This window comes from Phacochoerus africanus, chromosome 14, assembly GCF_016906955.1.
Source record: "Phacochoerus africanus isolate WHEZ1 chromosome 14, ROS_Pafr_v1, whole genome shotgun sequence".
NCBI classification, from domain to species: Eukaryota; Metazoa; Chordata; class Mammalia; order Artiodactyla; family Suidae; genus Phacochoerus; species Phacochoerus africanus.
The window spans coordinates 43,195,630-43,208,867 of NC_062557.1; the positions used below are offsets into that span (position 1 = coordinate 43,195,630).

At 38.5% G+C, this 13,238-nt stretch overlaps 1 protein-coding gene across 5 annotated transcripts in view; it reads right to left on the reverse strand.

Moving 5' to 3' along the window:
• Positions 1 to 13,238, reverse strand: part of NF1 (neurofibromin 1) — a 263,468-nt gene that overhangs the window by 16,165 nt on the left and 234,065 nt on the right. For 4 of the 5 annotated variants that reach the window (XM_047758022.1, XM_047758020.1, XM_047758021.1 and 1 more), the window contains 8 exons: positions 12,968 to 13,103; positions 11,073 to 11,230; positions 6,606 to 6,728; positions 5,966 to 6,093; positions 5,718 to 5,818; positions 3,681 to 3,823; positions 3,283 to 3,329; positions 1,822 to 2,038 (listed from right to left, as the gene is read on the reverse strand). In XM_047758022.1, coding sequence (XP_047613978.1) covers positions 1,822 to 2,038; positions 3,283 to 3,329; positions 3,681 to 3,823; positions 5,718 to 5,818; positions 5,966 to 6,093; positions 6,606 to 6,728; positions 11,073 to 11,230; positions 12,968 to 13,103 — 1,053 coding nt within the window. The remainder of the gene's footprint in view (positions 1 to 1,821; positions 2,039 to 3,282; positions 3,330 to 3,680; positions 3,824 to 5,717; positions 5,819 to 5,965; positions 6,094 to 6,605; positions 6,729 to 11,072; positions 11,231 to 12,967; positions 13,104 to 13,238) is intronic. The other variant, XM_047758023.1, reaches the window with a different exon arrangement.

Sequence of the window (13,238 nt, forward strand, 5' to 3'; positions counted from 1 at the left end):
ACTAAAGGCAGTGAATGTTGTAGAAAGAGCGCTGGCCTTGGTTCTAGGTAAGAGCTGTGATAAAGCAATCAACTTAGCTCTTCTGAACCAGTCTCCCCTCTACATGCCACACTGTGAGCCTAGAACTAAATTACCTCTATAGTTCCCCCTAGCTCCTAGAGTTATTAAAACCTTTTTAATAAAAAGGTTTTCTTGTTTGGGGGGAGGGAGGGCTGGTGATGAGGGAAAGAATGCCAGGGCTGCAATCTCTAGAAGTCTTGCCCTGGCTTTTAAAGTTGAAATGCTGATAATGGGGCAAAGTCACAGGCACACTTTAGGGCAGTGCTTTTCAAACTCTGTGCATAAGAATCACCTGGGTGTTCATTAAACAAAGACCGACTGCTGGCTGGGCCCCACTCTTGGAGTTTCTTATGCAAGAGGTTGGGGGTGGGACTCTAGCATTTGCATTTCTAACAGACTCCCAAAGGATGCTGATGCTGGTCTTGGACCACCCTTGGAGAAACACTGTCCCGAAGGAAAAAGGGACAGAGCCCAAATAAATATGGGTATGTGGGGGGGAAAAAAAGTTGGCCAGGTTTCTCATATTCCTTGGGGGAAAAGAACCTGACCAGGTCCGGTAAGGTGATGGATATGTAAATGCTAGACCAAATAATTTGTTTCCTCTGATGCCCAAAGCTTTGTTGTTGACCAAAGCTTCATAAATGAATATAGTTAATATAATGGTTTATAATATGAATTGGGTATTAGATTTGTCAAGCTCTTCAGAACCTTCAAAATTTAACATTTAAACATTTATGCAAACCTGGGATTATAAACTGGGAATTCTATTTATGGATCTTGAATATCACAAAACAATTATAATACATCATTTGGCTTTTTAAAAGAAAATCCATGCTAACACTTAACTCTATCTAGCAGCTTTTCCTTAGAGAATGAGCTGTCTCATAAGTAAACTTTTCAGCTAACGGAACTACAAACAAAACCTTTTTTATTTAAACTATTTCAGAAAGATAGCTTTCTGAATAGAAAACATGACCATATGGAAGCTTTCCTTCATACTGTCATCAAAACATATGCAATGGCGTCAGTGTTGTAATGAACAGAGTAACACCTCCAAGGTTGACCAAGGTCATAGGAAGCCATCCACTTTGACACCGAATGAGCCGAGAGTTGTGTAGGTTTGCCGTTTCCGCCATCTTGTTCATTTCAGCCCTACCCAGGCTATTCGCTATTATTTCTCAGGGTAGCCACCTCTTGAGCTGCACGCTGCCTTGGTGTACGTTCCCCACTTGGACCTAAGAATGACTCCAGAGTGAAGAATATGCTTACGGGCTTTAAGATATTATTTTCTTGAGGTGGCTTTTCTGTCTGGTTGCTTATTTACTCCTAGATTTTCAGGCCGTTGCAGGCAGCAGGGAAGCAGGGCACTACCGCGTATATTTTTTGGATACAGTATGCTGTATCAGAGACACAGAAGCACTAGGGCAAGGTTAGGATGTCTAGCTAGGGAATTATAATTCTCTTCACTTTCAGGGTAATGTACCTTAGGTTTACATTTCCTGCCTGAACTCTAAAAAACTTATCAACCTTGGAGCACCACGTGAACACTCTAAACATTTCACTCTCTTGTGCATAATTGTTTGAAAGAAGAAAGCATTATGGAAACCAAAATTCAAGACAGCTACAAGATAAAGAAGAAATTTAAGATGAATCTCATGATAAAAAGGAGCAAAATCTGCTATAAACTGATAACAAGGGAATTCCTAATGTTGGTATAGTAATATTATTGCTCAAATTTATATAAAGATTACATTTACTGACCTGGGGAATGCTGGGAAGTTGCAAGTGAGGTCATGGAATTAGAAAGGTTAAGGTTTGCAGTAATACTAAGCTGGCTCTGCACTGCAGGAGGATAAGGAGATGTGGGTGTCAGGAGGGACTCCTCACTGGTTTCTTCATCAATTCCAGGCAAATACGTGTCAATCAAGGCATCAAGAAACTTAACAATAAGCTCAGCATAGTCTGGGATTTGTGTTTGCTGTAATGGAAAATAGGAAATTATTTTAGGTCCATTTTTTTTTTTTTTTGTAAATACCCTTTGAAGCCAAAAAAGATTAATTCAATTTTTCTTTTGGGCTTAATTTACTATTTTTCCTCTTTTGTACTACAGATCATTTTTTAAAAAGGGGGTGTAATAATATTTATAGACTACCATGGGACTTATAACTGGGAATTTTATTCAGCTTACACTTAGAGCTTCCAGATGAACCTGCAAGTATTAAAAGCCATGCACAGACAAAGACTGAATTTATCTTGAGACAATCCAATCATCAGGAATGATGTCTAGTCAATTTTCCAAAACAGAGAAAATAAGCAGAGCATCATTCCAGCTGCCATTTGGAGATTCAACTTACTAAACAATGTGAAGGGCTCAGAAGGTCACTGGCAATCAAACCACAAAATCCCTGCATGATATACTTATTTCTGTGACTTCAGGCCCATTTAAAAAAAATGACAGCCTTTGCATATCAAGAGGTATTCAGTAGTAACTGAACAAAATAGAACTAAACACTCAATTCTGAAAATTAGAACAAGGTTTATGCAATTCATATTGACTTAGCACCCCTTATACCTAAGCACTGCACTAGGGAGTTAGAGACAGAAGTCCTGCCTTCAAGGAACCGCAATCAATTTGGAGAGCGACCATAGAGAGAATAATTAAATACACATGTATGTAGCAGTAATGCCAATCAAAGAACAAACCGAACGGAACAAATGGGGATATATTCAGGTAAGAATGAATCTAATGCCAAAGGTTGGAAGATAAAATGTTTTCATGAGGTAGTTTTTTTTTTCATTATGTAATTTTTAAAAATTGAGGTTTAACTGACATATAGCATTATATTAACTTTAGGCCATGAAGTTGATTTTAACCATACCCGGTACTCCTTTCTAATCACAAGATACCTAAGTGTATGCATTAAGATCATCAGCTACATGAGGGACTGAGGGAAGAATAGTTTACACAGGTTTATCATACCTTTCCGAAAGTCAAGCATAAATTGGGTTGAATTTTTTTGGAGGGGTCTAAAAACTAATATATAAACATATTAAAGGTGATGCCTCTTGGAAAGAGTCTTATAGTAGAAAACTTTTAATAAAAATAACACGTGTTTATTGTGAATTATTCTAGTTTTCAGCATATTGTGTGTTCTTAAAGCAGGCACACTAATATGAATAAAAACTTTCATTTTGTCAACAGGGAAAAATATATTTTCTTACCTTTGAAAAGGGTCCTGCAAACCGCCACAAGCCATTAAAACCAAAACCTGCAACAAATCAAATGTTACTTTTATAACAAGCATGATATACCTTTAATCTTAACCGAAATAAGTTACATGGCTGATGATACATAAAACCTACATGCACAATGAAAACATTTTTTTTTTAGAATGAGTGTTAAAGTAGACTAAAACTCACTGTATAAAACCGTGTCTTAGTTAAAAAGTAATCAATCAGCTACTGCACTTAACACATAATTAAAAGAGTCAGATAATGGCATATAGAGAGAGGTATGAACAAGCTTATTCCTTTATAAGGAACTCTTCAGCCAGTGTATTCTTTAACAGCACACACGTTTCAAGTTCATCAACCATCCTCCTCCAGATACTTTTATTTACTTTGCAGGTAAGATGTTTGGTACTGTGGTGGGGATTCTTCATGGTATACCACACTCTGCACAATTCCATGGATCGGATTTAACAAATTTGGATCTTGGCACAATGACAACAGGGTGTTGATTTTAGAGTCCAACAAATTGTGTCTAAAAAAAAAAAAAAAAAAAGAGGAACATTTTAAAGGAAAAGTAAATGAAAATATATATTGGAAAACATATATTCCCTTGAACAGGGTGATAAAAATGAAGGACGATGAGTGCTTTTATTTATTTACTTTTTTGTCTTCTTAGCTATTTCTTGGGCCGCTCCCACAGCATATGGAGGTTCCCAGGCTCGGGGTCCAATCGGAGCTGTAGCCACCGGCCTATGCCAGAGCCACAGCAACGCAGGATCCGAGCTGCGTCTGCGACCTACACCACAGCTCACAGCAACGCCGGATCGTTAACCCACTGAGCAAGGGCAGGGACCGAACCCGCAACCTCATGGTTCCTAGTCGGATTCGTTAACCACTGCGCCACGACGGGAACTCCATGATGAGTGCTTTTTACTTTCTGGTGCTTTTCTAAATTTTCTATAATGAATATGTGTGTTGTTTGTTTTTTGGTTCATCTTTTGTGTTTGTCATCAGAGAAAACTTGGTAAACCAACCAACTAGTACTGTTATATAACTATGTTTAACTATACGTGGTATTGCTCAAGACAAGGCTGGCTTCTGTCTGCCACTCGGCATGCTTTGGGACCACTTTTTCTGCTGATTATTATGTACCCTGGAGTTTAAATTTAATATCAATCAGTGTTTAATAAGTGCTCAATTGGATTGAATAAGGAGAGCAAAATTAGTTTGGAAGGGGTGGAACATATGATCCAATTCAAACTTATGAGGAAATTCACTATTTCTAACTCTGCTATACTCCATTAATAAAAAGAATCAAGGGCCAGTTACAGAAAATTCTGAAATTTACCATTTCTTTATTTTTGTTTACTCTAAATAAGAGTAAACAAAACTAAGCAAATGATACCACATAGACGGCTTAGATCAGGAACAATGCTTCCCAAATTTCTTTGGGTTACTTAGATTTGAACATTTTAAGATTAGTAAGAGTTCAGTGCTTAAGGGAGAATAAAATTCATCTCCCAAATAAGAGGTCAATTTTGTTTTCACTTATCTGCGGATAAAAACAAAAGCTCTACTGAAAAATAATCCAGAACAGGTATGCTGATTTAAATACAGCAGTCTAAGGAGCTTCTGTTGTGGCTCAGTGGTTAATGAATCCGACTAGGAACCATGAGGTTGCAGGTTTGATCCCTGGCCTTGCTCAGTGGGTTAAGGATCTGGCGTTGCCATGGGCAGTGGTGTAGGTCACCAGCTGTGGCTCCAATTCAATCCCTAGCCTGGGAACCTCCATATGCCGGCAAGTGCAACCCTAAAAATAAATAAATGGATACAGCAGTCTAACCATTTTCTCCTAAAGTGAGGAAATGGACAATGCTCATCACAACGAACAACATAAGTAAATCAAAAGATAAAAAAATGTTTTTCCTAATCAACAGGCCCAAACTAGTCTTAGGGCCCATTAAACCCACTATCTCTAAGCTCAAATCCTGACAACACTCCCTCACATTCTCTCCACAACCAGTGAACGCTGCTGCGTGATACCATCCCTAAGCTTTTATGGAATATTCGACCTCAAGACAGATACAAAAGTTAAACACGGAGTTCCCGTCGTGGCGCAGTGGTTAACGAATCCGACTAGAAACCATGAGGTTGCGGGTTCGGTCCCTGCCCTTGCTCAGTGGGTTAAGGATCCGGCGTTGCCGTGAGCTGTGGTGTAGGTTGCAGACACGGCTCGGATCCCACGTTGCTGTGGCTCTGGCGTAGGCCGGTAGCTACAGCTCCGATTGGACCCCGAGCCTGGGAACCTCCATATGCCGTGGGAGCGGCCCAAGAAATAGCAACAACAACAACAACAACAATAATAACAACAACAACAAAAGACAAAAAGACAAAAAAAAAAGTTAAACACAAGTGGGGATACTTACACAACAGGAAAAACTTTGGGGAAAACAACACTGGCTTCTGCTAAATATTCATAAAGAATTCGTTGATCAAACTCATCTGTGGTGTATTTTACCAGGGTAGCCTGCAAAAGAAAACCAAAACCATTTTATTTTGTGGCTGAATTGCCTGTTACCTGTTGTGGTGAGAAGCAGAAGAGGGCCTTTTCGTGTTTTTATGATATTTAAGTAGATTGGGGGAAAAAAACCCTACAAAAAGCGAAAAATCTTACCAGAACAGTAAGAAGAAGGGCTTGGATCTTCGGATCAGTGAGTACTTCTTCATCTAGGAGAACATTTGATTCAGACACTGAAACTTTACGTAAATGTGGATGTTGTGATGAGGAAATCCTCTGAGTTTCTGCAGTAAGATATGGATTAACACAATCAGCTGCATTTACCAAATATAACACACTAGATACTACTTCACCTAATATATTTTAATGTCACTTCTAAAATTCAATAGCTTTGAAATAGACACTTAGAATATCAACATAAACATCATACAGAATTACTATTCACCTATACAGAAGTTCTGGCCAGCTGTTTACAATGCTGTATATATCATATGTAGGATTACTTTCTATACAGGTTTCAGGATATTGCTCATTTTAAGGACTGTATAGCTTATCTTCTGAAAAAGAGCAAATGTTTCTGTATTTTATCCTAATGATACTAAGAAATGGCTGCAAAGCAAATAAGGCTTTAATGTACTCTCCCATCTTACTTTTTTCTTTTCCCCCAAGATTTTTTTTTTAATTTTTTAAAGTTTTATTGAAGTATAACTGATTTACAATGTTGTGATAATTTCTGCTGTACAAGAGAGTGCCACCTTACTTTCAATGATCTAGATTAATTAACTTTGTTTCTCACCCATTTCATAATCAGTTTCTGCTACTCTCCTCATTTTGGGGGGTGTTGTGATCCCTGATTCCATTTCTTGCCTTTTAGGAGCCTTTGTGTCTGATATCAAGTGATCAAAACTTTTCCTTGTTCCTATAAACGAAAGTTACAGAATATGGAAGTTCATTAATCACCGTGTCGTGAACAGAAATATACTAAAAAGAAAATGTTTGGGCATCAAGTGTTTAGGTTTTCACTTAAGGACCCAAAGAAAACTCAAACATATCCCTGAGGCATAGTTTCTCTCCTCTCCTTTTTTCTTCATCTTCTCAAGGAATTTTGGCCACATAGCTGCTCCACTTCAGGACAGGATGTGACTTATTGGTCCAAATTAAATTGAGATTATAGTCACTACACTGGAAGTAAATCAAACGCCACCAACAAGTAAAACATTCAATAATAAATACAGAGATATGTGTTGTTTAGTAGCAAAGATGCCTGTACTATGTCTGAACAGCCTTTTTTCAATTTAAGGCATTTTTGCTGGCGCCAAGAATGGGGCATTAACATATGAAGAATTTCCAAACACAGGCAAAATCAAAGTCTGATTTTAGTTCTTCAGGCTTTGAATAAAGGATTTGCTTGCCTGAAGTACTAAATAATAGATATACTGGGAGATGCTTCAAAAATAGCAAGCAGTACCATCTTCCATTTGGCTTTGAGTTTCTCTAATAATGTATTACACTAGTGTTAAATACCTTTCTCTTATTTAAAGTAAAAGTATTGAAATTGGATTATTTGGAACTTATATATTTCTGTTCTTTGTATTCCAAGAACATCTTTTATTCTTCTTAGTGTAGCTCTAAGAACAAATCTGGAATACTTTTGACTGTATTGTTATTATCATAATAATTGTTATTATTTTCTTTTTATAGCTGCACCTGCCAGGGGTCCCTGGGCCAAGGGTAGAATGAGAGCTGCAGCTGGGGCCTGCACCACAGCCATGGCAACACTGGATATGAGCTGCATCTTCGACCTATGCCACAATGGCAACGACGGATCCTTAACCCACTGAGCGAGGTCAGGGGTCAAACCCATATCCTCACAGAGTCAATGTTGGGTCCTAACCTGATGAGCCACAAAAGGAACTCCCTTGACAGAATTATTTTTTATTTTTTAATTTTTATTATTTTTTGTCTTTTTGCTATTTCTTGGGCCACTCCTGCGGCACATGGAGAGTCCCAGGCTAGGGGTCTAATTGGAGCCATAGCCACCGGCCTACGCCAGAGCCACAGCAACGCACAGTGGGATCCCACAGTGGGATCGTTAACCCACTGAGCAAGGGCAGGGACCGAACCCGCAACCTCATGGTTCCTAGTCAGATTCGTTAACCACTGCGCCAAGACAGGAACTCCGGAATTATTTTTTAAAAGCCAGAACTGAAGTCAATATAAATGACTGACACCTGAAACCTGAACACTTACAAAGTTCTATTGATCTCAAGTTTGTCTGTCTGTTTGTTTAGGCTTGTCTGTGGCATGAGGAAATTCCTGGACCAGGAATCAAACTCAAGCCACAGTAGTGACCCAAACCGCTGCTATGACATCGCCAGATCCTTAACCTGCTATACCACATGGGAACTCCAAACCTCAAGTTTTAATACTAATAAATATTCAAAATAGTCATAAATATGAAGGTCAAATAATTTAACAGACCAAAAGGATCTAGTCCAAACTCCTCGTTTCATGTACCTGTAAACTGAGAACATCAGGAGCAGTTAAGTGATTAGCCTGAAGTTGCATGGCTAGGGATCTGGTTAGTGACTAGATTTAAAATAATAAATGTCCTAAAAACCAATTCATGTTTTCCATACTGTGTGAGATCAGGACACCAGGACACCACTCTCTACATTTCGTTTTTCTACCTTGCTCACTCTTCTTTCTTTTTTGGCCATGCCCTCTGCATTCAGAAGTTCCAGGGCCAGGGACCGAACCCAAGCCACGGCTGTGACCTAAGCCACAGCAGTGACAACGCCAGATCCTTAACTCTGTGCGCCATCAAAGGAACTCCTTCTCATCCTTCCTTTTTACTTTACTCTCTTCTCTGCATTCTTGCTCATAGATCTCCTTCCACTCCCATAGCTTCAGCTATCTATGAGCTAATCGATTCTAAATGTGCCACTTATCCACTTCTCTCCTGAACTCCAGGTGTAAGTTTTCACTTATGTCTTAGATAGACACTCCTAGAATCCTGAAGGGCTCTCGAATATAGTATCAACCAACCTAAATTTATCTTGTACTATAAATATATGAGTCCTGTTCTCTGAATGGACTCACTAAAAAGCCGGTTTTTGAAGTTAGAAACTTTTGACATCTTGAATAGCCTTCTCCCTTCCCGGTTGGCCCAAACAGTCAGGCACTAAGTCCCAAACCTGATTCCCTTTCTCCCATCTCCCACTGCTCCTGCCTTAGTGCAGGCATACATCATTTTTCGTTCGGATTGTTCCATCAATCTCTTATACGATTCCCTTGGTGAAAATTCTTCCTATTTCTCCACATTGTAGCCAAAAAAGATTTCCTACAAATAAAATTTTGTGGAGTTCTGTGGCGCAGGGGGTTAAGGATCCAGCACTGCCACTACAGCAGCTTGGGTTAATCCCTAGCCTGGGAACTTCCATATGCTGCGGGCATGGCCAAATAAATAAATAAATAAAATTTTGTAATGTTTGTCCCCTACTTAAAGATCCGAGCTGGATACATAATAGGGCTAAATCTCTTAAAACGGCACAAAGTCTCCCATGATCTCATTCCATTCCTTCTCTAGCCTCACTTCCTACCCAATTGCTTTTCCTGACTTTTTTTTTTCACATTAAAATTTTAGAATACATTAATTTTTTATTACTCAGGGAGTTTTATTACATTTATAGTTGTACAACAATCATCACAACCAAATTTTATAGTATTTCCTGACTACTTCATTCATGCTATTTCCTCTTCTCTTGAATACATGCCTTCCTTACCCTGTGTCTACTTGGCAAGTGTGTATTAAATCTCCAATACTCAGTTCAAATATTACCTCTTCTCTGCAGTTTTTCCTAATTTTCCCAGATCCTCAGTTTCCTCTTATCAAGACATATTACTTAATGGCACCTGGAGATGCTATTGCGATTGTCTGATTATAAGTCTTAGCCACCAAACTATAAGCTCCTTCAGGACAAAAACTGCAACTTTTTCATCTAGCATTTGGGTTGAATGAATTCAATATTGCATTTTTAAGTTCTTCATTTACAACTTCCTGTGAAATCCAGAACTATAAAACACAAGTAACCAGGAAACCCCTAGAAGATTATTTGTGGCAAAATATAAAGGAACTCAGACAAAAGGTGACAATCCTACGACTAGTAGTAATGATTAACATTTATGGTGTCAATTTCTTTCAAGGTTTACTGGCAGGTTATTTTATACTTGTTTGTTCATTGATTTCCTTATGAACACAAACACTTCCCTAATATCTAAAGATACTTAAAATATGCTTGCAAGGGTAACTGAAACCTACTGAGTCATTCACGTGCTGGCCAAGCATTCTGTTAACAGTGCAAACTTCAGCTGAAGTTTGTGTAAGAGCACCTTGCATTCAATCTGTGGTGAGGTGGGATCAGTGGACTCACTGTTTACTTCAGCTTCTGAAGGGAAAGGGTCTCACAGCATTTTAGATATCTTTCTCATGGACAAATGTCATTTTAACAGCAATTTTTTTGATTATTATTATTTTTTAAATTAAAGTATAGTTGATTTGCAATGTTGTGCCAATTTCTGCTGTACAGCATAACTGGGCAATTTTAACTTCTGAGGAGCATATCTTTTTTTTTGTTCTTTTTTCTGTTTTGGTTGCCCCATGGCATATGGAGCCGCAAACTGTGACAACGCTGGATCCTTTAACCCACTGTGTTGGGCTGGGGATTGAACCTGTGTGCTGGTGATGCAGAGACACGGCTGATCCTGTTGTGCCACAGTGGGAATTCCCATATTTTCTTATGGTAACAAAAAAACACAGTGATTGAAAAATCTTACCTTTCATCTTTTAAAAGAAAAGATAGCAAATAGTATTATTACAGCTTCATAGTATATTGGGGTATTCTGTTCTCGGATGATAATCTGGGGAGACACGTTGTTAAAGGCCCTGTATCTGACTGCTTCCTTATATCTAATGTCTTTCCTACTCCCGTTTCTCTGCTGCCTGGCCAAGGCAGAAGAAAACACGGAAAGCCACAATATTTAAGAATCCCCAAAAACTTGTTTCAAGATCTCATACTTATTCCTCTCTCTTAACTGATATGGCTTAACTGATCTATTAAACTCTCCTATAATTGGCATTGAAAACTTCGCTACATCAAAATTAGGAAATTTTGATAATCTTGAACAGCTTCAAATAATTTTCCAAGAATGAAAGTATGAGACTATTTTAAAAAATAATTCTACATAATTTAGATAAACTAACCAAGTAACTTCTTTGTGTTTGCCTGAGAAGGCTGGCCCATGTCCAAGCTCATGGATTTCCTGGCTCGGGGACTGGTCTGGCCGGCAGTTGGATAGCTGGCTGCAAGGTACCCTTCAGAACCTTTGGGAGAGGACCATGGCTGATTCTCCTTTAGTGCCCTGAGAGATTGAAACAATTGAGAAGAATTAATAAACATGATGATTAAGTACAACCATTGTTTACCCTTACAATTGGCTGTCATACTCCCCAATGATAGCAATCAATTAATTTTAAAACTGCACTTTAAAAGTGCTTTAGGGTACAAACTCTTAATTTATTCCCAGGAAGTATCCACTGTCTTGCCATGACTTCTTATACACAGCAGATGCTCAACAAATGCTCAGCAGAATTGTACTGCATTGATTTTTTTTTTTTTTTAAATCAGGGAAGATCAAGTTTAAATAGGCAATTGTATCCTTGGTTTAAAAACTTTCTTTTTTTTTTAATGGCTGCACCCACAGCATATGGAAGTTCTGAGGCCAGGGACTGAATCTGAGCCACAGCCACAACCTATGCCACAGCTGCAGCAACGCAAGATCCTTTAACCCACGACGCCAGGCCAGGATCGAACTGGCATCTCCACAGTGACCAAGCTGCGAGTCAGATTCTTAATCCATCCCAAACTCACTTTCTCTTTTTCCATAACAAAAAAGATACAGCTCAAAGAAATACAATCATAGGAATGACCGAAGAATAAGACCACTGAAAATCAAGTATGCCTGGAAAGCGTCTGTATACATCATTAACATCTCCGTTGGAAACTGTTGAGGGATTTTTATCAAAAAGCGGGCTGCTGATAAATTTAATTATATAAGCACCACAAATACAAAATTGTTTTCCTATGTTCAACACTGTACCTAAAACTTAAAGGCACCTGTGTTTTTGTTTTTGCTTTTTGTCTTTTTAGGGCCACACTCAGGGCATATGGAGGTTCTCAGGCTAGGGGTGGCATCAGAGCTGCAGCTGTAGGCCTACACCAGAGCCACAGCAATGCGGGATCTGAGCTGCATCTGCGACCTACACCACAGTTCACGGCAGCACTGGATCCTTAACCCACTAAGCAAGGCCAGGTATTGAACCCATGTACTTATGGATACTAGTCAGGTTCATTACCGCTGAGCCACAACGGGAACTCTGAGGCACCTTTGTTTTATTGAAAATATAAAAAGAATCTCTAAATGATGCCATTTTCATGTAATTTCTCTGTTTTAGTGAAAAATATACTACCCAAAGCCACATTCAACAATAGATATAATTTGATTATCGTATCATCTAAATGTGTACTATTGAAAACTGTTTTTTGGCTGTTTCCACAACATGTGGAAGTTTCTGGGCCAGGGATCAAATCCATGCCACAGCAGTGACCCAAGCCACTGTGTGACAACGCTGGATTATTAACCCTTTGCGCCACAAGGGAATTCCCAAAAACTTTTCAATAACTTTAGTGTAATATGAGTAAATGCAATAAATATGTTGGCATGTATATCTCTTTACAAGTGCGTATAGCCTAGTTTTTTTATTTATTAAGTATGTAATGTAGCCTGTATTTCATGCTAGGTCTTCCTAGACCTTTTCCTGCAATCTGATATTTTCAAGATTATCTCTTTTCATTATTCAACTGATTTGTGCTTGAAAAGAGACAAACTAATGTTAACTAATTAGCACAATTATATTAGAAGCACTTTCCTACTACTAACCCACATTTATAAAACAAGTTTTGATTTACAGTCTTCCTAGATTATCTTCAGATTCCTCTCTATATTATTTTCTAGATCACTTTGCGGCCTGCCTCTATTAGCATGGAAAATTGAAACCTGATTATAATTACGTGCTTGTGGGAGAAGCAGTCCACTTACCTGTAGCTAGGGTCGCCATGATGAATGGGATATGTATCCATAGGAACATTTTCCATTGAAATATCAGTAAGAAGAAGAGACTTTCTGTGTTTTAGGCTACAGCGACTTCGAACCTCCTCAGACACTGTGAGTAAGGCTAAAAGGAAGGAGAAGGAAGATTTTAAAATTTCATAAATCACAAATGTGACTTAAAATAGGATACACTTCTTACAAGCTCCTGAAGAGAATAACAGCTATTAAATGGGCATGTAAAGAGCCTTGCAAAGTAGGA